The 22,223-nt window shown below is 43.6% G+C and overlaps 2 protein-coding genes across 8 annotated transcripts in view; both read left to right on the top strand.

The window, feature by feature from the left end:
- Positions 1-5,443: 5,443 nt before the first annotated feature.
- On the top strand, positions 5,444-8,220 carry LOC109930151 (acyl-coenzyme A diphosphatase NUDT19-like). Of its 3 annotated transcripts, none has more exons than XM_048608142.1 (2): positions 5,444-5,651; positions 6,976-8,220. In XM_048608142.1, exon 2 carries the CDS (start codon positions 6,998-7,000, stop codon positions 8,180-8,182), a length of 1,185 nt encoding a protein of 394 aa, XP_048464099.1. In that variant the 5' UTR covers positions 5,444-5,651; positions 6,976-6,997; the 3' UTR covers positions 8,183-8,220. The 3 variants fall into 3 exon arrangements, with proteins under 3 accessions (XP_048464099.1, XP_020385279.2, XP_048464098.1); XM_020529690.2 differs by having other exon boundaries at positions 5,536-5,651; positions 6,993-8,220; XM_048608141.1 differs by lacking the exon at positions 5,444-5,651 and adding an exon at positions 5,840-6,040 and having other exon boundaries at positions 6,993-8,220.
- Positions 5,541-22,223, top strand: part of cstf1 (cleavage stimulation factor, 3' pre-RNA, subunit 1) — a 37,930-nt gene continuing 21,247 nt past the window's right edge. The window contains exon 1 of one of the 5 annotated variants that reach the window (XM_048608143.1): positions 5,541-5,651. The gene's annotated coding sequence lies outside the window, so the exon portion shown is untranslated. Of the gene's footprint in view, positions 5,652-8,296; positions 9,422-18,161; positions 18,336-18,811; positions 18,887-22,223 lie in introns of those variants that run through there. The other 4 variants (XM_048608145.1, XM_048608144.1, XM_020529694.2 and 1 more) reach the window with 4 other exon arrangements.

Here is a 22,223-nt window from a genome sequence, read left to right as displayed (position 1 = left end):
CAGAGCTTAGATCTCATTCACTGGTTGCGGGATCACTCAGCATGTACAAAGTCCTGAGTAGTAGTTTCACCAGGTTGAGACTGCATTTTTAGGTATGCCTGGTGCTGTTCCCGGCTTGGCTTCCGGCACTCTTATTGACCCCAGGGTCGATCTCCTGTCTTATTGGTAATGGCTGAGTGGGTAATACACTGGATTGTAAGTTTATAAATTGTGGTTGAATACAGTTCTGCTGCTGCTGATGGTCCACAGCACCTTCTGGATGTCCAGACTTGAATTTCTAAATCTGTTCAAAATCTATTCTATTCTGCACAGTGGTAATGCCAAACAACACAATGGACATAATACTCAGTGTGATAGCATGACTTCATCTCCACAGGTGTGTTCAAGAGTCACTTCTTTTTGTGCAAGGGAAATTGTGTCTCACAAACCTGATTCAGTTTTTTGAGGAAGTAACCAAAAAGATTGATGAGGCCAGAGCGGTAGATGTTGTTTAGTTGATCTTTAATAAAGCCTTTGATAAGATTCGTCATGGTAGACTAATAAGTAAAGTTGCATCACATGAGATTCAAGGTGAACTTGCCAATTGGATGCAAAATTGGCTTTATGGTAGGAGACAGTTGGTGGTGGTGGAGGGTTGTTTTTGGACTGGAGGCCAGTGAGCAGCAGTGTTCCACAGGGATTGGTATCGGGTCTACTTTTGTCAATAAATGTGGAGCTGGAAAAGCACAGCCAGTCAGACAGCATCTGAGGAGCAGGAAAGTCAACATTTTGACCGAAACCCTTCATCATTGACTCTCCTACTCCTCAGATGCTGTCTCACCTGCTGTGCTTTTCCAGGTCCACATTTATTGACTCTAGCTTCCAGCATCTGCAGTCTTTACTGTCTCCATTGGGTCCACTTTTGTCTGTCATTTATATAAATGATACAAATGAGAATACAGGAGGCCTGGTTAGTAAGTTTACGGATGGCACCAAAATTGGCAGTATAATGAGCAATGAGGAAGGTTATCTAAGATTACAAAGAGATCTTGATCAATTGGGTCAATGGGCTGAGGAGTAGCAGATGGAGTTTAATTTGTATAAATGCAAGGTATTACATTTTGGTGAAACAAACAAAGGCGGGACTTATACAATTAATGGCAGAGTAGTGGTGTAGAACCGAGAGTCCTAGGGGTTCAGGTAAATAATTCTTTGAAATTTGTGTCACAGGTAGAAAGGATGGTTAAGAAGGTGTTTAGCATGCCTCCTCTCAATGCTCAACCCTTTGAGTTTAGGAGTTCAGATTTCATGTTCGAGTCGTATAGCACATTGGTGAGGTCTGTTTTGGAGTACTGTGTGCAGTTCTGGCGGCTCTGTTATAGGAAGAATATTATTAAATTGGAGAGGATTCAGAAAAGATTTACCAGGATGATGCCGGGAATGGAGGGTTTGAGTTATAGGAAATGCTGGATAGGCTAGGACTTTTTTCACTGAAGCGTAGGAGGTTGAGGGGTGAAATTATAGAGGTTTATAAATCATGAGGGGCATTGATAAGGTGAATAGCATAGGTCTTTTCCCTAAAATGGGGGAGTTCAAAACTAGGGGCCATATTTTTAAGGTGAGAGGAGAAAGGTTTAAAATGGACACAAGAAACAACTTCTCTACACAGAGAGTGGTTAGTATGTGGAGTGAATTGTCAGAGAAAGTGGTGGGTGGAAGTACAGGTACAACGTTTAAAAGACATTTGGATAAGTATATGAATAGAAAATGTTTACAGGGATATGGGCAATTTGCAGGCAGGTGGGACTGGTTTAATTTTGGAACATGGTTGGTGTGGACCAGTTGGACCGAAGGGCTGTATACCTCTACGACAAATGCGTCTGCTGCAGGTGGAGAAATGACTTCTCTTAAAGGGTTGTGAATTTGTGAAATTCACCACCCCCAGAGAGTGGTGGATGCCAGGACATTGAGCAAATTTAAGGAGAAGATACACTGATTTTTAATCAGTAATTGGTCGAAGGGTTACAGAGAGCAAGCAGGGAAGTGGAATTGAGGCCTAGGTGAGATCAGCCATGTATTAAAAGAGCAGGCTCATGGGCTGAATTGCCTACTCCTGCTCCTAGTTCTTATGATTAATGAGAATGAGGTCAAAGGACATCTTTTCCTTTTGTTGGTTCCCTCACCAACTGACACAGGCCCAGTCTACAGACTATGATCTTTAGGACTGGGTCAGTATTGGTGCTACAGAGCCAAGCTTGTTGATGAATATTGAAGTCTCCCATCATTCTATTGCCCTGAATCCCTCAGTGCCTCCTCCAACATGGAGAACTCATTCACCAGCTTTTTTTTGGGTGCAGAGGGGGCTGGATGGGTGGGTGGCATCATGGATGGTAAACAGCAGATTACCTTCACATGTTTGGCGTGATGCCAAAAGACTACTTGTGGTTTGGAATCAATGCTGAAGACTCCAAGGGCAACTGTATCCTGACTGTATACCACTGTGCCACCAACTATGGTGGTTCTGTCCTGTCAGTGGGACTGGGCATACCAAGGGATGGTGGTATTTGGGACATTGTCCTGAGGATATGATTCCATGAACATGACTATGTCAGGTTGTTGTTTGACTATTTTGTGCTTGTCGACTATTTTGTAGGACTGCTCCTCCAGCCCTACAACCTCCCCACTACCCTTCTTATTTCAGCCATTTGTGCATGCCCCTTCAATTAATGCTGTGCCTTCAGCTGCTTACCTACTGCTCTACCAGCTTCCTCTCCTTTAAGTCCCTGCTTGAACCCCACTTCTTCAAGTCAGCTTTTAGTTACCCTTCCTTTGCTCAGACTTTGTCAAAGTACCTGGTTTTCCTAATGTCAAAAAGCAACTCAGAATCTCTAAAGATTTTAAATTATTATGCTAGCATGGAACTTCACAGAGACAAAATGGAAAGTGAAAAAGGGACAATCCCAATTTAGTATATACATTTAAGGCAACCTGATAGGAAATTTAATTCTTTTATTATAAATATGATCCTGTTGTAATGCCAGCTGCAACTCTTTCTATTCTTGCTGCATGGTCATCCTGACCCATAGATGGAGTAATGTTTTGTAGTGTGTAACGTGCCAGCTCAGAGGTGGGCTGTTTTTATCTTTATTTATTCATTTGTGGGATGTGGCTGTTGCCGACTAGCCAGTATTTATTGCCATCTCTACCAGCCCTTGAGAAGGTAGTGGTGAGCTGCCTTCTTGAACCGCTGCAGTCCACCTGCTGTGTGTTGACCCACACTGCTGTTAGGGAGGAAATTCGAGAATTTTGACCCAGCGACAATGAAGGAACAGCAATACACTTCCAAGTTAGGATAGTGAGTGGCTTGGAGGGGAACTTGAAGGTAATGATTCTCCCAGGTATCTGTTGTTTTGTCCTTCTAGATGGAAATGCTTGTGGGTTTGGAAGGTGCTATCTGAGGATTTTTGGTGAATTTCCGTAGTGTGTCTTGTAGATCGTACACACTGCTGCTACTGAGCATCAGTGGTGGACCGAACGGATATAGTGCCAATCAAGTGGACTGTTTTTTTTCTGGATGGTACCAAGCTTCTTGAGTGTTGTTGGAGCTGCACCCATCCAGGCAAGTGGGGAGCATTCCATTGCATTCCTGACTTGTGCCTTGGAGACATTGGACAGGCTTTGGGAGTCAGGAGGTGAGATATTCACCGCAGTATTCCAAGCCTCTGACCTGCTCTTGTAGCCACTGTGTTTATGTGGCAAGTCCAGTTGAGTTTCTGGTCAATAGTACCCCCTTGCATGTTGATAGTGGGGGAATTCAGTGATGGTAACACCATTGAATGTCAAGGGGCAGTGGTTAGATTCTCTTCTTGGTGATGGTCATAGCTTGGCATTTGTGTTGGTACAATGAAAACAATCTGTCTCTCAACATTGGCAAAACTAAAGAACTGAAATCGACTTCAGAAAGAAAGTAGGAGAACACGCCCCCCCCATCTACATCAACGGAACTGAGATTGAGAGAGTGAAGAACATCAAGTTCCTTGGAGTGATGATAACTGTCCTGGACTTTCCACGTAAATGTGACAGTTAAGAAAGCACAACAACGCTTCTTCTTCCTCATTCAGCTCAGGAAATTTGGCATGTTCATAAGGTCCCTCATCAACTTCTACAGATGCACCATCGAAAGCATACTGTCTGGGTGCAAAACAGCCTGGTGTGGCAACTGCTCTGCCCTGGACCGTGGGAAACTACAGAAGGTGGTGTGCATAGCACAGTCCAGCTTTTTTTTCCGCCCACTATCAGACTGTTGAATGGACTCTAGCCTCAAATAACGAACCCAGCAATGTAACCTGTATGCCTCTAAGTCTTTTTGATCTGTACATCCTTTGCTTGCCGTGATTTGTCTGTACTGCTCGTAAACAAAGATTTTCACTGTATTTCGGTACACGTGATAATAAAATCTAAATCTAAATCATGTTACTTGCCACTTGTCAGCCCAAGCCTGGATATTGTCCAGATCTTGTTTCATTTGAACATGGACTGCTTTAGTATCAGAGAAGTTGTGAATAGTGCTGAACACTGTGTAATTATCAGCGAACATCCCCACTCTGACTTTATGATAGAAGGAATGTCATTGATGAAGCAGCTGAAGATGGCTGGGCCGAGGACACTATCCTGAGGAACTCCTGCAGAGATGTGCTAGGTCTGACATGACTGACTTCCAACAACCACGACCTCTTTCTATGTGCCGGGTATGACTCTAAGCTGCAGAGAGCTTTTTCCCCAATATCTATTGATTCCAATTTTGCTAGGGCTCCTTGATGCCACACTTGGTCAAATGCGGCTTTGATGTCAAAGGCTGTTACTCTCACCTCAGTTTTGTAGACAAAGCTGGAAGAACACAGCAAGCCAGGCAGCATCCGAAGAAGGGTTATACCCGAAAGGTTGACTGCTCCTTTCCTCCAGATGCTGCCTGGCTTGCTGTGTTCTTCCAGCCTCAGCTTTGTCTGCAAAGAATAATAAAAAAGAATAAACAATAACAAACTGCACATGCTGGAATCCAAGGTAGACAAACAGGAGACTGGAAGAACACAGCAAGCCAGGTGTATCTGAAGAGGGGTTATATCCGAAACGTTGACTGCTCCTTTCCTCCATATGTTACCTGGCTTGCTGTGTTCTCCCAGCCTCCTGTTTGTCTACCTTGGATTCCAGCATGTGCAGATTTTTTATTGTGTCTACAAATTCTTTATATCTACCTCACCAACCCAAAATTCCTGGGTTCTGAAGAGGGGTCAACTGGACCCAAAATGTTAACTCTGCTTTTTGTCCACAGACGCTGCATGAGTTACTGTTTCCCCAAATTGCTGAGTCAGTGTCACGCCTTGGCTGTGCACATGGGCAACGCAGAGTTTGAACGAGCCGCAGAAGTGTCGTGCCTGGGACCGTGCGCAGGCGCACTCGGTGAGGTAACCTTGTAAATGGCTGTGCAAGCTCAGAGCTGGAGCGTTGTTTTTGCTCATGTTCCGGATCTGTGCACAGCCGGTGAAGACAGGTTGTCAGCAGCTTCGGAAACTTAACGAAACTGTGATCCGGAACCAACCTCGGTAACGAAGCGGAAACAAAACGTGTCGCACGTAACGGGCGAGGAGTTAGAATCAGTGTCAATACTTCAGCCGGTGGGTATATAACTCCAACACTGCACCCGCTGCTTTTTATATACAAACTACAGGGAAGGGTGGGCACGGTAAGATAAAACCCCGAAGCTGTCGCCCGATCCAGGGATAGGAAAGCCCCGGCCACCCCTCCCCCAATACATTTCAGCAATGTTTCAGAGATAGTAGGAACTGCAGATGCTGGAGAATCTGAGATAACAAGGTGCAGAGCTGGATGAACACAGCAGACCTAGACCTAGGCCTAGACCTCTAGGCCCGAAACATCAGCCTTCCTGCTCCTATGATGCTGCTTGGCCTACTGTGTTCATCCAGCTCTGCACCTTGTTATCCCACATTTCAGCAGTGTACAGGCTTTCGGAATGTGAACCTAAACTGGCCTACAAGTGAAAATGGTAAAGTCGTGGTAAGGGGCTGGGCACTCGGGAGTACGGCTGCTGGCTGTCATAGAGTATGGGGGGCATTGAAGAGGGAAACAAGAATGTGGTGTTGAAGGAATGGGGTTTGAGGACAAAGGGGGTCGTGGGCTGATTTAAGAAGCTCGGTTCGGGGGGTGGGGGGTGAGGAGTGGTGGCTTGGGGTTTGAGTTTACCTGAAGAATTGCAGTAGGGTTTGTGGGAGCAGAGTGGTGGGTTAGATTGAGGAGGATGTTTTCATTGATGGTGAGAGGTATTTGGGAAGAATCGCATGATGAAACCCAAGGCCTCTCTAGAAGTCCAGAGGACCTATCCTTGTGGTTCGCAAAGAAACAAGTTTTTTTTTTAAAAAAAGTCAATATTTACCTGGGCCTTGATTGGCCTATAATCCAGTTCCTGGTAACTTTGTTGTAACAGGTAAACTAGTGGTTCTTCTTTCTTTAGGTCTCCAGGCAATATTGTAATAAGGTTGCAGCAACATCAAGTGAGAAAGATTGTGACATGGCAGAACATGAATGGAATTAAAGAGGGTGATTTACAATCCTCATTTTACCCAATGCACTGCCTAATTGCCCTCTTCAGGAGTTGAAATCCAGATCAGTGATCAAATTTCCACTAGCACAATTACTGTGTATTATTTTGGTTGGGATTGGGGGATCTTGCAAAGTTGACCAGGTGGCATTATGGGGAGTGTGTTCGGTGGGGATCTTATATTATGTAGGGCTGGGGTTTTTTTATGCTTAACAAGGTCTACAAGCTTTCTAGTAAATCTGCTGTTTTTAAGAGTTCTTTGGGGAAGATTTGAGCCCCCAGTATTAGAAATTGCTGGGGTGGCTGGTTTGAGCAAGATGGCATTGGGGTTGCTGATGAGCTGTAAGAGCTGTACAGTGCAGCAACAACTAATAAATTAATAGATTGTACCCTTTTGCAGCAAAGATGAACCGAGACTTAAAGTATTGGAAAGAAGCAGCCACTGTCATCTTAACTTCAGGTATTCGAAATTGCTTTGTGGATAAAGGTTCCACCAGTACACAGGGTTGTCAGCCTCCACATTCAGTGTCTAAACAAGAGACAGATGTAATTCACTCATGGTTGGAGATGCCTGTCTTTGATTATGCTGTACTTATGTTACGGCGGAGCGCAAAAAGCAGTTTCATGCCTCATGCTCAGGTGTTCCCTGGAGGTACAGTCAGTCCGTCTGATTTTTCCAGTGAGTGGATTCAGATGTTTCAACCCTTTTGCAAGCCACCGAACTTTAAACTAGGTACAGTCAAGCAAACATCCAAGAGACCTCCAATTCTTGCAATGGACAGGAGAAAGCTCGGATCGGAAATCCCTGGAGAAGTAGCTTTCCGTATTTGTGCTATTAGGGAAACCTTTGAAGAATCAGGGATTCTACTTGTGAAGCCAAATACCCCTGAAACATGTTTGAGCAGCCAAGGGGCCATAAAGCTTCCACAGTACGATCAAAAAGAACTTGCAAATTGGAAGCCGCTTGTACAGAAAAATGCAGCAAATTTTATAAAACTTTGCAAACAGCTGGACTGTATACCAAATATTTGGGCATTGAAGGAATGGAGTAATTGGTTAACCCCCACGTACATGAAGAGAAAACGTTTTGATACTGCATTCTTCATCTGTTGTTTGCAAGAGATTCCTTTCACAATGCAAGATGGCCATGAAACTGTTTCTTACAACTGGATGTCCCCATCTGATTTTATTGAAGGCTATAATTTGGGGAAATTTTACTTCGCTCCCCCACAATGGTATGAACTGAGCAGACTTTGCCGATTACCCCGTTTCCAAGATCTGCAGCAGTTTTGCCATCATCGGGCATTGGAAGGCTGTGAGCGATGGCTTCCAATCCATCTCCTTGCTTCTGATGGCTATGCAATTTTGTATCCTGGGGATGAACTTTATCCAGAGGATCCAGATTACACAGGGGAAAAGGAGATGAACTTCACTTCCTCGAAAACTCTGGAACAATTGAGGTTGGAGGTTACTAGGCTACATCGCATGGAACTGAGAGATCAGTATTTTACTCTGTATGTGAATATTGAGCCCCAGTATAAACATCTCAAACCACTAATCATGAACACAATAGTCTCCAGTCATCTGTAAATTCTGTCTAACGAATAAACAAAAATATCTGTCAAAAATAGTTGTTCTTAAATGATCACAGGTTGTTTTTGAAGGTAACAATATCAAAAAAGAATTAGAATTAGGTTTATTGCCACGTGTACTCAAGTACAGGAGTATGGTGAAAACTGTATAAAGTTGCCATTCACGGCACCATCTTAGGTACAAAGGTACCTAGGTACAAAATAGAAACATAAAGAAATAAGGCAAAAGTACAGCAATTCCATAAATGAACAACTATTAATCTCATCAAACGTCCTGTTTAAGGGATATGTTAAAATACTGTCCAGGAAAGGAAACAAGTATCCTTAGAATATTAAATGTTTAGAGGAACATTCAATAGAGAATACTGACAGGTATCTAGAGACAATAACAGGGAAGATGAGGTGTGGTAATAATGAACTAGGACTCTGAAGAAGTGCGAATTGTTGGCTTCAGTATGTCATACGTCCCCCAAAACTGGTCCCAATGACTCAGGAATGTAAAAACCTCCCTTCTGCACCATCTGTACATTCACACATTTGTCTGTCATTTGGTATATTCTCATGCAGCAGTTTGCTAACTTGACAGGGAAAGATAACCAGGATGTTTCCTTAATATGGAAAAACAAGTTATGCAAATGATTGGAAGAGATAGATTGCATTGAAAGAAAAAATTAAGATATGAGCTGAAGTCAAGCTAAGACAATGCAAATAAGTCTAAATTAGCTTTACATTGCATGTTTGCAAGGGCACAAGCCATAATAAGCAAGGTTCGTGAGCTGTAGGCTCAGGTACTCACATGTGACATATTGGTGATAAATAGACTTGGCTCAAAAAAGGTAGCAGTGCAAGGCATCCAGCAAATGTAGGAAAGGAAGAGGAGAAGGGTGTTAGTTAAAGAGAATATTAACGTGCTGGAGAGATTGTACTTGTACGAGGTACTGGTTTTGAGAGCTAATGTTTAAGTTGCATGAGTTCCACCCAATCTAATGTTATTACAAAGTCTTTGAGTAGAGAAAGTTAGTTTTGCACAAATTCCCAAAGAAGTCAGATGTGACATACCTAGTTTCTGATTATTGTAATTATTGCCTAATCTTATCAGGACTATAGAGAACAGAAGTCTTTCCTCCACTACTGATAAATACGCAGGCCCTTATACTCAATAAGAAAGGAAGATTGGTGCAGTGAACTACCCCAACCACAGGCCATCAGATGGTTAACATATAAAAGATATGACATGGTGAGTAGCAGTATGGATTTAAACTCCATTTGATCTTGAAAGAAAATGTGCAGAAATGGGATACAATTTCAAAACAGCAAAAAGCCAAATGCTCACTCTGCCACAGGTTAACGTGTCCACCACTGTTAGAAATGGTACAATAGATAATATGCCTCCATTAGAAAAGATGCTAGAGTGATTTCATGGAGAAATTACACAACCTAACCTATTTATGTATGTCAATGAATATCTAATTAGTTTTAACTTCAAACAAGTGTTGCTATCTTATCAGGTCTGATACCATGGCTGATGAGAAAAAAGTTACAGCCTATAATGGTAAAACTAACATGCTAAGGGGTGGATGAGCCAACTAGGGCTGATAAGGGAAGTCAGGGACAGCAAAGAAGCAAAGAAAAAGCATACAATGTAGTGAAGATTAGTAGGAAGCCGGAGGATTGGGAAGCTTTTTTAAAAACCAGCAGAGGTTAACTTAAAACGCAATAAGGGGAAGATGAAATATCAGGGTAAGCTAGTTAGTAACATAAAAGATTACAAGAGTTTTTTTAGATTATATGGAAGGTAAGAGAGAGGCAAGAGTGGACACTGGATCACTGGAAAATGAAGCCAGGGAAGTAGTAATGGCGAACAAAGAAATTGCAGAGGAACTGAATAGGTACTTTGCATCAGCCTTAATGGTGGAAGATACCAACAACATACCAGAATTTAGAGAGTCAGGAACAGAGGTAAGTGTAGTGGCCATCACTGAAGAGATGCTGGGGAAGCTGAAAATTCTGAAGGTGGATAAATAACCAGGACCAGATGGACTTCACCCCAGAGTTCTGAAGGAGATAGCGAGAAGATTGTGGAGGCATTGGTGGCGATCTTTCAGGAATCAGGGACAGTCCCATAGACTGGAAAATGTCTAATGGAACACCCCTGTTTAAGAAGGGAGGGAGGCAGAAGACAGGAAACTATAAGCTCATTAGCCTGACCTCGGTCGTTGTTTAGATTTTAGAGTCTATTATTAAGGATGAAAATGCAGTGTACTTGGAAGTGTATGGTAAAATAGGGTTGATTCAGTACAGCTTTCTCAGGGGAATGTCATGCCTGATACATCTGATCGAATTCTTTGAGCAGGTAATGAGCAAGTTAGACAAGGCTTGTGATCTGTTTGGATTTCCAGAAGGTTTTTGACAAAGTACCACATAGGAGGCTGCTAAATAAGATAAGAGCAAAGTACTGGCATGGATAGAGACTTGGCTGACTGGTAGAAGCAGAGAGTGGGGATAATGGAGTCTTTTTCAAGATGGCAGCCAGTGAGTTCCACAAGGGTCAGTATTAGGATCACAACTATTCACATTATATATTAAGGATGTGGGTGAAGGAACTGAGGGCAATGTTGCTAAGTTTGCAGATGACAAAGATAGGTGGATAGACAGGTAGTGTTGACGAAGCAGGGAGGCCGCTGAAGGACTTAGACAGACCAGAAGTGGCAAAGAAGTGGCAGATGGAATACAGTGTGGAAAAGTGCAAGATTATGCAGTTTTCTTGGAAAAATAGAGGTGTAGGCTATTTTTTAAATGGGGAAACATTTTGGAAATCTGAAGCACAAAGGAGCTTAGCCCTAGTTTAGGATTCTTTTAAGGTTAACATGCAGGTTCACTTGGCAGTTAGGGAGGCAAATGCAATCTTAGCATTCATTTCAAGAGAGCTAGAGTACAAGAGCAGAGATATACTGCTAATGTTGGGTAAAACTATGGTCAGACTACATTTGGAATATTGTGAGTAGTTTTCGGCCTTGTTTTGTAAGGAAAGATGTGCTGGCATTGGAGGGGGTCTTAATATGCATAAAGGTGGATAAATTCTTGGGACCTGATCAGGTGTACCTTAGACCTCTGTGGGAAGCTAGGGAAGTGATTGCTGGGCCCTTTGCTGAGATATTTGTATCTTTGATAGCCACAGGTGAGGTGCCAAAAGACTGGAGGTTGGCTAACATGGTGACACTATTTAAGAAAGGTGGTAAGGAAAGGCCAGGTAAGTATAGACTGGTGAGCCTGACATCAGTAGTGGGCAAGTTGTTGGAGGGGATCTGAGGGACAGAATTTACATGTATTTGGAAAGGCAAGGACAGATTAGGGATATGTGTGGGAAATCGGTCTCATTAACTTGAATTTTTTGGAGAAGTAACAAAGAATAATGAAGGCAAAGTGGTGGACATGATCTATATGGACTTCATTAAGACGTTCGATAAGGTTCTGCATGGTAGACTGGTTAACAAGGTTAGATCATATGGAATACAAAGAGAACTAGCCATTTGGATACAGAACTGACTCAAAGGAGACAGAGGGTGGTGGTGGAGAGTTGCATTTCAGACTGGAGGCCTGTGACAAGCGATGTACTACAAGGATCGGTGCTGCTTTTTGTCATTTACACAAATGATTTGGATGTGAACATGGGAGGTATGGTTAGTAAGTTTGAAGATGACACCAAAACAGGTGGTGTAGTGGACAGCCAAGAAGGTTACATCAAAGTACAATGTGACCTCGATCAGATGGGCTGGTGAACTAAGAATTGGCAGATGGAGTTTAGTTTAGATAAATGTGAGGTGTTGCATTTTGGTAAGGCAAATCAGGGCAGGATTTACACACTTAATGGTAAGGTCCTGGGGAATGTTGCTGAACAAAAGAACCTTGGAGTGCAGGTTCATAGTTCTTTGAAAGACAGGAGAATGTAGAAGGCATTTGGCATGCTTGCCTTCATTGGTCAGCGCACTGAGTGTAGGAGCTGGGAAGTCATGTTGCGGCTGTACAACTATTGGTTAGGCCACTTTTGGAATACTGCGTTCAATTCTCGTCTCCCTGCTTTAGAAAGGATATTGTGAAGCTTGAGAGGGTTCAGAAAAGATTTACAAGGATGTTACCAGGGTTGGAGGGTTTGAGTATAGGGGGAGGCTGAATAGGTTGAGGCTATTTTCCCTTGAGTGTCAGAGACTGTGTGGGTGATCTTAAAGAAGTTTATAAAATCATGAGGGACATGGATAGGGTGAGTAGCCAAGGTCATTTACCTGTGGAAGTCCAAAACTGGAGGACATAGGTTTAAGGTGAGAGGGGAAAGATTTAAAAGGGGACCTAAGGGGCAACTTTTTCATGCAGACATGGTGCGTGTATGGAATGAGCTGCCAGAGGAAGTGGTGGAGGCTGGTACAATTACAACATTTTAAAAGGCATCTGGATGGGTACATGAATTGGAAGGGTTTAAAGGGATATGGGCCAAATACTGGCAAATGGGATTAGTGTAATTTAGGATATGTGGTAGGCATGAATGAGTCGGACTGAAGGATCCATTTCCATGCTGTACAGCTCCATGACTCTATCAGATAGAAGATCCTCCAGCATGTAAATGATTTACAGAAAATCAGAATCAAGGTCAACAGTCCTCAAGCCAAATAGTTACTAATTTTCCAAGTCAGGAGGGAATGCATTTGGGAAGACTTGTGCAACTCCCATATTGCCTACTTTTGTGAAGTTAGAGACTAAGGGAAAGTGGGGTAGTCATAAACATAAAAGTAGTTATGAATGTCAATGTATAGTCATTAATCATGGAGGAATAAAAGGTTGGGGGATGTTGTGTACAGTAATGATTCCAAAATGAATTAGTTCAAGTTGCATTATCTCCTCCCAGTGTGATAATCTGTCACAGTTTTTGGGTGGAGAAACAGTTAGTCTTGAACAAGATCCCAGTGGAGACTGACATGACATAGCTGACTCCTCATAATTGTAATTATGCCTAACTGATTAATGGCTAATGTTAATTGTACCTATTGCTATCATACAATAAATGACACCTTATTTAAGATGAGTATTTCTTCTTGTTAAGACTCAACAGAGGTCTGTCCTTGACCACTGATAAATAGATTAGCCCTTCAGCCCCACACTCCTGATCTAGGGGCACACTGTGCAGGGAGGGGTAGTCAAATCAGAGGGCTTTCTTGCTGGTGTACTCCTGGCCTGGCCAAGGTGGCCACTGACAGGTCCAGACAACGATCTGTGGAGAGGCTTGTTGTTTCCTAACTGCCCCTCTTTCACGGTTACATCTGTGTTCATGCTTCCCTGGACAGGGAGCACGTAGTGCTCATCGGCACAATACAGACTTGTAGAGACCAATGGGCACTGCAAGGATTGGGGTGGAGTGAGCTTTATGTTCAGTCTAAATAAGTAGAGAGGGCTTTACACTCAATTTAGAAGAGTAGAAGAAGTTTTACTCTGCATCTAACCTCGTATTGCATCTATCCTGGGAGTGTCGGATGGGGACAGTATGGAGGAGGCTTTACTTCCACTTTAAATAAATAGAGGGAGTTTTGCTTTCAGTTTAAAAGAGCAGAGTGACCTTAATCTAACCTCATGCTGTACTTGACCTGGTGGTGCAAACACAAACCACCCATTGTTAGTAAACAGTCACCTCCCACGCGATTACTTCTGGTGTCACACGAGGTTCTATCCTCAATCCCCTTCTATTTCTCACCTAATGTTACCCTTTTGCAATGCCATCTGAAAGCACAGCATTACTTTTCACTATAGTTAGTTCCACCTCAGCTCTCACCTTCTCCATTGATGCTAAATTATTCAGCTGCTTATCTGGTTGCATGAGCAGAAATTTCCCTCTATGCTCATTGACCCATATTGAGTCCAGCTCTCCTCCCCCAACACACATCTCCGTAATCTCCATGAGGTCCATAACCATCTGAGATAACTGTGCTCCGTTAATTCTGGCCTCCTATGCCCCCCTTTCAGCATTCACTGTGGGTTAGCAGAAATATGAAAAGACAGGCATATATGTGAGCACAGAGCCTCTCTATTTGCAAATCATCTGCTGCCTCATGGTGATACAGAAAAACTGGGTCCACTTGTGGCTAAAGCTTCAGAGGATCGTGGAGGAACTTTAGCCCCCATGAGGTACTTAATATGTGGACACACCAGCCCATGGATCACCCTGACTCTCATGAATCAAACTCCCAGATACAAGCTTGGAAGAGATCAAGGCTCAATGAATAATAGCTGAAATTGACCCCAAAGACGGAACTGATTTAGATATTGTCATGTGTATTCAAGTACATGGGATTCTGCTATAATGCGACAGTTGTGTTCCTGTGCAATATTGCGTTATAGAAAATCACACTATAGAAATAACAGGAAAAGTGGGGTTAGGGGCAGACCACTAAAAAAATCACTCAGAACTGCTCAAAAATCACTCAAAAGCCTAACACAAAGGATAGCACAGTGTCAATAAATGTCTAATTCATATCTAATAATTAAAATAAAAGTAAACTTAACACCTTATCTTGAAAAATTGTCAAGATGACTTTATGGGGATCAAAGGTTTTAAAAAATCTTAAAAAAAAATCTGGGAGAAGCTTCTGCCAAACTGCATGCAAGCAGTCCTTACTGACATCACCCCAGGCCTCCACGGTTATGTCAAATGTATTCCTGATGTTAAAGTTCTTCCAAAATTGAAGAACACTGTCCTTATCCCCCCCGTGGCTGCAATCGAACTCTTAAATGTGAGCCTTAAATAATAAGCTTTAAAAGCTGCTACTGCACCCTTGTCCATGAGTTGAAGGAGAGAGGTTGTGTTTGGGGGTTGAAATAGCACTTTGATGTTTTCAGAAAGCTTACCAATGGTGGGAGGATGGCTAGGCTCATTATCCAGGATGAGGAGAATCTTGAAATCCAAATTTTTCTTCCCGCAATGCTCTCTAAAATCATCTTCCAAGACATCAACAATAAGATCAGAAAAAATTTGCCCCATCATCCAACCTCTCTTATTTGACCGAGAGTAGACTTAAAGTAAACTTTCAAGGCTCCCGGGTTGGCAGAGTGATACACCACCACAGGCTTAAGCTTTAAGTCTCCACTGGCATTGGCACCCAGCAGCACAGTCATATGATCCTTCGCCACTTTAAAGTCTGGAGTGTGTGCTTCATTCTAGAAATTTAGGTTCTCGATGGCATTCCCTTCCAGTCCCATCTCAACCAGATTGAAAATTTTATCTTAAGTTGTAGCCTTCTTCGTCAATTAACTTTTTACAATGGGAGGAAATGCCATTGTCTGCACTGGCAGCTTTGCCACATAACTTTATATTATGAAAAGCACAGTGGTTCTTAAAACCAGAAAACCAGCCACTGTTAGCATAAAGGCAGGCACATATGCATGATTTTCAGCTTTTTTTGTTAGGTCTTCATAAATTGATAAGGCTTTCTCTTTTATGGTGAGCAGGGTGGTCCCAGATCGCTTTTTCGTTTGATCTTCTGTCCACACATTTAGAAGCCGCTCTGTCTCTTCAAGTTTCTTTGTCTGTGACCTGACAAATTTGCCAGCACTTAGATTTGTTCCAGCAATACAGCTTGCTTTAATCTTTTCTGCATTGTCTCTAATGATGCATAAGGTAGACTCCTTTATTCCTGTTATGCTATATCACATGTTGTCTCATTACACTCAAAACGCTTTATAACATCTAGCTTCTCTTCCAGTGTTATAGCCTTTTATGTTCACCATCTGCAATTTTATCACCAGGACGCTTCTTGCTAACATTCTTGTCACTTTGTCGCATTTTTGTGGGTAATACGGCAGATTTTGCAAATACAAATGGAGTATTGTACTCTCACAGAAAGAGCGATGATCACATGATGCTGGCATGGAAACTCTTTTGGCACTAACTTTGCGCATGCTCAGGACAAAGCTCACGAAATGATCGTGTGATGGGTACAAAAAACTTAAGTAAAAATAGTAAAACAAACAAAGTTAAAAAGCTAAGCATTACGTTCATAGAATAAGTTACATAGAAACATAGAAGTTTAGGAGCAGGAGGAGGCCATTTGGCCCTTCAAGTCTGCTCTGCCGTTCTTCACGATTATGGCTGACCGTCCAATTCAATAGCTTAATCCTGTTTTCTCCCCAAAGCTTTTGATTGCATTCTCACCAAGTGTTATATCTAGTCGCCTCTTGAATACATTCAATGTTTTGGCATCAACTCCTTCCTGTGGAAATGAATTCCACAGGCCATAGTTAACATTAAAGTTCTTCTTAATTTAAACTAGAAAAATAAAGGAATTGAGCTAAAAGATCAGCAGTCTTTGAGTCCTCCCCAAGCTGGCTGTCTGGGTGACCTCAGCTGCCTGTTCTTGACACTGCCCTGGAGAAACTGGGAGAGCTCCCTCACCGCTTGCTCTTCCTGCGTTGGACCACAATGCCATTGCTGCTGCCGCTGAAGCTACCACCTCCCTGATTTCCTTTTGCTGCCTCTGGAACGTGCCTGGGTGGGACACACTTGCACGCCAGGAAGCCGCCATGCTGGGCTGAGAATACCATGCTGCCGAGAGACCATCACAGGCCAGGCCGAGATACTGGGCCGAAAGACCAACACAGGCCAGACCAAGAGGATGCCTTGCCAGGTCCGCACTGAGTTTGGGAGTGAAGAAAAGAATCACTAAGAGAGAAAAAGAAAGAGGAAGAAAAGAGAAAGAAATGGACAGACCGAACAAACTCCAGCTGAAGTGTTCTACTCTGCCACCACCTTATGAATGTTAATGTCCCCCTTTCAGCATTTAGTGCAGGTTAGTAAAAATATGAGAAGGCGGGGCACACATATGTATAATATATATGAGCTCCTACAATACAGACCCTTTCCACTTGCAAATCGTCTGCCTCCTCATGGTGACACAGAAACTGGGTCCACTTCTGGCTAAAGCTTCATACGATCCTACAGGAGCCTTAGCCCCCTCCCCCGCCATGAGGTATGTAATAAGCAGAAACACCAGCCCATGGATCACCCTGACTCTCACGAAACAAATTCCCAGACGTAAGCTTGGAAGAGAGAAAGGTTAAATGAATAAACAACAACAACAACAGAAGTTGGTGGAAAAGCTCACCAGGTCTGGCTGCATCTGTGAAGAAAAAATCGGAGTTAACGTTTTGGGTCCGTTCTGAGGAAGGGTCACTGGTATTTTTCTCCACTTCGATGTCTACTGTAGATAACAAGGTGTAGAGCTGGATGAACACAGCAGGCCACACAGCAGGCCAAGCAGCATCATAGGAGCAAGAAGGCTGACGTTTCGGGCTATGATGCTGCTTGGCCTGCTGTGTTCATCCAGCTCTACACCTTGTTATCTCAGATTCTCCAGCATCTGCAGTTCCTACTATCTCGGTGTCTACTGTAATATTTTGCGTTATTTTAAACTCAACTCGAAATGTGTATACGGGGGTGGGGTGGTTTGCGTCCTGGAGAGCACACTGCAGTTTTACTGATCACAGCGGCGCAGACAACCAGCTCAGGACAGGAATGTCTGACAGACAAAACCTACCTCTGTCCTTATTCTCTTTGGGCTGCTGTGAAATGTCTTGGAACAATTGATTGTTAAAGGCGCTAGACAAACGTAAGTTATTGTTGTTGTGCAAGGCCCAGTTACCCGGCAACAGACCGACAGGCCTTCTATCCGCCTCCCCCTCTCTCCCCATTTATTTCAGAACCCCCTGCCCTATTTCTGAAGAAGGGTCTAGGCCCGAAACGTCAGCCTTCCTGCTACTTGGCCTGCTGTGTTCATCCAGCTCTCCACCTTGTTATCTCAGACCGACAGGCCATTGGCTGCGGGCGCTTATTACGCGCTGATGTCATGCACAGCTCACTGGCGTCGCGGGAGCGAGCACCGCGGCCATTACCGAGAGCCCGCCGCGGGAGCGAGCAGCGCCATTGGTGCGAGCCTGCCGCGGGAGCGAGCACCGCGGCCATTACCGAGAGCCCGCCGCGGGAGCGAGCAGCGCCATTGGTGCGAGCCTGCCGCGGGAGCGAGCAGCGCCATTAGTGAGATCCCGCTCAGTGAGTTCGAGTCGCCATTATCTGCACCTGGCTCCAGGCGGTGATTTTAGGTCGAACCGTCCGATCAGTGAGTTAGTGAAAGTCTGGGTTGGCGGTGGGGGGACCGGGTTGGGCCTAATGTTAGTCCTTTAATGGGCCCTGTCAGGTAAAGGTGAACCGAGAAAGCGATATCCCAGACCTAAGGTGCTGAGGTCGGGTTCTGTTGGAGGACCACCGGGCCGTGATGGTCCAGATTTAGGGAATTGGTCCAGATGCTGAGAAAGGATATCTTTGTACATGGCGTGGGTCAGGATTTTATCCCCAAATCTGCCCTGGTATGGAGTATAGTCATCTCAGCAACAAAAAATAACCATCCACACGGTCACACTTTGGAACAGCTGGGAGAAAACCACTGAGAAAGCTGAGGCAGTTTTTAAGGTGTAAATATTTGTGTTGTCGATTCTTCCAGTTGCCATTGGTTCTCTCCAGTCTTGCCTCGTACTGTTGCTGGCAAAACAAAAAATTACTTTTCTTCCTTCGCCCCCCCCCCCCCCCGTCCCCTCTAAAGGCTAATGAAGGAGTAAAAGTACAGTCGTTGTAGACCAACTGACCCTTAAGCCGCTGTCAAGCCAGAGAGAGGTGAGTAATTTAACTTGAAGGTCACCCACCACGTCTCAGACGAAGGAGGAGTTTGAGAAGGTGGTGTTCTCAGCCAGTGTGGGGATTGAACCCACCTTGTTAGCATCACTCTGCATGCAGCCAAAGCACTTCTTATTGCAGCAGTGGCTTATCCTGTGCTACATGGTCCAGCAGTTGCCACACAAAGGTTGCGAATGGTCAACTAAATCCACACTGGGCAGTGACAATATGGCCACCTCCAAAGGTGGAACATGAAGGGTGACCATGATGCCCATTTTATATCTGTCTGCCAGCTGACACCTCATTTCTCCATTCAGCATCTCTGAAGACTGTTGAATGAGTAGCAAAGCTAGAAATCCTGTTATGTTTTTCTTTTCATAAGGAAATAGCAGTACTGTACTATAATTGCAACAACAATTGGGAAGGCAGATGGTATGCTGGCCTTTATGCAAGAGAATTTGAGTACAGAAGGATTGAAGTTGCTGCCATTATATAGAACTTGATGGCATCACACCTAGAGTATTGTACGGATTTGACCTGTAACTGTGGAAGCATATACTTGCCATAGGAATGCAGTGAAAGTCTAATAAACCCCTGGATAGAGGGATTGTCCTTTGAGGAGGCTTACATTTTCAAGAGATTAGCAGAATAAGAGGTGTTCCAATTAATGCATACAATATTCTTACAAAACTTGGCAGGATAAATGTGGGAGGGTATGTTTCCCCTGGCTAGGGTTTCTATAACTAGGGGACTCAATCTCAGAATAAGAAGGAGGCCGAATAGTATTGAGATGAGGATGGTGAATGTTTGGATCACTCTACTGCAGGAGGGTAGATGCTCGTTCATTCAGTATACTTGAGACATAGACCAGTGGGTTTCTAGATGCTTAAAATATCAAGGGATGAGGGGGTAAGCATAGGAAAATGGTGTTAACATTTAAAATAATCCAAAACAACCAGGCTCCTGATGAGCTGAGCTTTTTCATGAGAAGTTGAATCAAGTAGCTGAGGGATTGTCAAAAAGATCTGATTCTGCATTAGTTACCATCCAATGACATCCCAAAGAAACTGCACATTTGTGGGGGATGAATTTGAAATAAAACAATGGATTTGTGTACACTAACTCTGGCTGATGAAAACCCTGCACATAATCCCCTCTTGGATCATAAATGGGTGATGGCATTTTGAGATACACATTTGATGCATCCATCTAATTTGAAAGTTCTGTCTTTGGCTCTACCTGATCTGGGGTTGTTTGACATTCGATACTAAAGCTAGTATTTCACCTAGTGGACAACAGACCTGTCACCCTTTTTTCAAGTAATTATAACACTACCTGGCACAAAGAAGGGTGATTGAGGGTGTTGGAGGCCGCACATCTCCGTGTCAGAACCCCACTGTGCAAGTTCCTCCATGTAGGGCCTAGATGCAACCATCTCCAGTTGCTTAATCAGTGACCTTTCCTCCATCATGAGGTCAGAAGTGGTGCTGGTTGCTGATGATTGTGGTGTTAAGCACCACTTGTAGCTTAAGTAAGTTAAAAATGACAGTGGAAAAGTTCTAAAGAATGGTACAAAGTACTCAGAAACATAACAGGTGCTCATAAAGTATGTGGCACTGGCTTAAATCAAAATGTCACTTAAAAGTATAGTACTTTTTGTATTTTAGAAAGGCAAGTGTAATTTTTGGGAATGTACTGTTCTTTGTAAATTCCATAAAATGTATCTGGCTGTCCTGAACATGCACAAATAAATGCTAGATTAACAACGTATTGAAACAATTATGACAAAGTGCTGAATATCTTTGTCTTTTTGGAATGGAAGGCACTGGGAAGTGATGGGTTTAATGTTGTTGCAAAGAAGGGCAGGAGGAGCAAGTGAAACAGATGGTGAATGTGCCCCAGAACAAATGGCAAAGAGAGTGCTAATCAAAATGGAGTACAGAGTTCATTCTCTGAAATTTTTGAACTCATTGTTGAATCATGGCATCCCCACAGTGTGGGAGCAGGCCATTCAACCAGTTGAGCCCACATTGACCCTCTGAAGAGCGTCCCACCCAGACACACCCTCAACACTATCCCCCATAACCTGGGCTTTCCATGGCTAATCTTCCTAGCCTGCACACCCCTAGACGCTATGGGCAATTTAGCATGGCCAATCCATCTAACCTGCACATCTTTGGGCTTTGGGAGGAAACTGGAGCACTTGGAGGAAAGCCATGCAGACACTGGGAGAATGTACAAACTCCACACACAGTCACCCCAGAGTGGAATTGAACCCAGGTCCCTGGCGCTGTGAGGTTGCAGTGCTAACCACTGAGCTACCCATGCCACTCGTTTGTACTGTATGCATAGAATCATATAGCATGGAAACAGACCCTTAGTTCAACTTGTCTGCGCCGATCAGATGTCCCAATCTGACCTAGTCTCATTTGCTAGCATTCTAAACCTTTCTGATTCGTTTCAAGTATATTGCATAAATTTGAGATTGTACAGTGTGGTTACAAGCTAAACATATCAGGCAACACCTGCCGCTTACAAAAGCAAACCTCAAACCATAGTATCCAAGGTTGTCACTTAGTCCCTGATAAAAGGAATGCTGTTTCATGCTAAGATTGGGTATTCGGCTTCAGCTTATGCACATTTTTGTTTAAAGTATTGAAATGACTGGCACAACTGGTCAGGGATCAAAGGATTTTAAAGCAAAATTCCACTCCAAATTGTTATTCTGTAAGATTGGTGGAAATGCTTACATGTGTCTGTTGCATTGATGATAATACCATGGCCATATGCACTGTTTGGGCTTGTAAATCAACTGCCACAAGCAAGCATTTGTCTTGAAGGCTGCAGTGTGCCTAAGGAGAAAATGAGGTGTTAGTCCTCCAAATTGTGTTTGGCTTAGCTGGAGCACTGCAGCAGGCCTGACAGAAATCTTACCACGAGAGCAAGATGGTGTATTGAGATGGCAAGTCCCTAGAAGGTCAGAGTTATCTAGTTGATTGAGCGGAGGTGTTCTGCAAAGTGGTCACCCAGACTGTTTCGTCTTGCCAGTGTAGAGGAGACTGTAATGTGACCAATGAGTATGGTAGGCATGATTGAAAGAAGTACAAGTAAATTCCTGTTTTGACTGGAAGCTGTGCTTGAGTCCTTGGACAAAGAGGAGGAAGGAGGTAAAGGGGCAAGTCTCTGCGATTGTGTGGGAGGATGCACTGGGGCTAAGGAAGTGTTGAGAATAATGAAGATCATGGTGTTGCAACATAATCGGTCCCTGCTTAATGCTGACAGAAAGGAGGATGGGAAGATGTGTTTAGTGATGGCATCCTATTTGAAGGTGGTGGTA

Source organism: Rhincodon typus, chromosome 19, assembly GCF_021869965.1.
Source record: "Rhincodon typus isolate 14 chromosome 19, sRhiTyp1.1, whole genome shotgun sequence".
NCBI classification, from domain to species: domain Eukaryota; kingdom Metazoa; phylum Chordata; class Chondrichthyes; order Orectolobiformes; family Rhincodontidae; genus Rhincodon; species Rhincodon typus.
The sequence above is the reverse complement of the archived record's forward strand: the minus strand, read 5'-3'. Positions and strand labels throughout refer to the sequence as shown.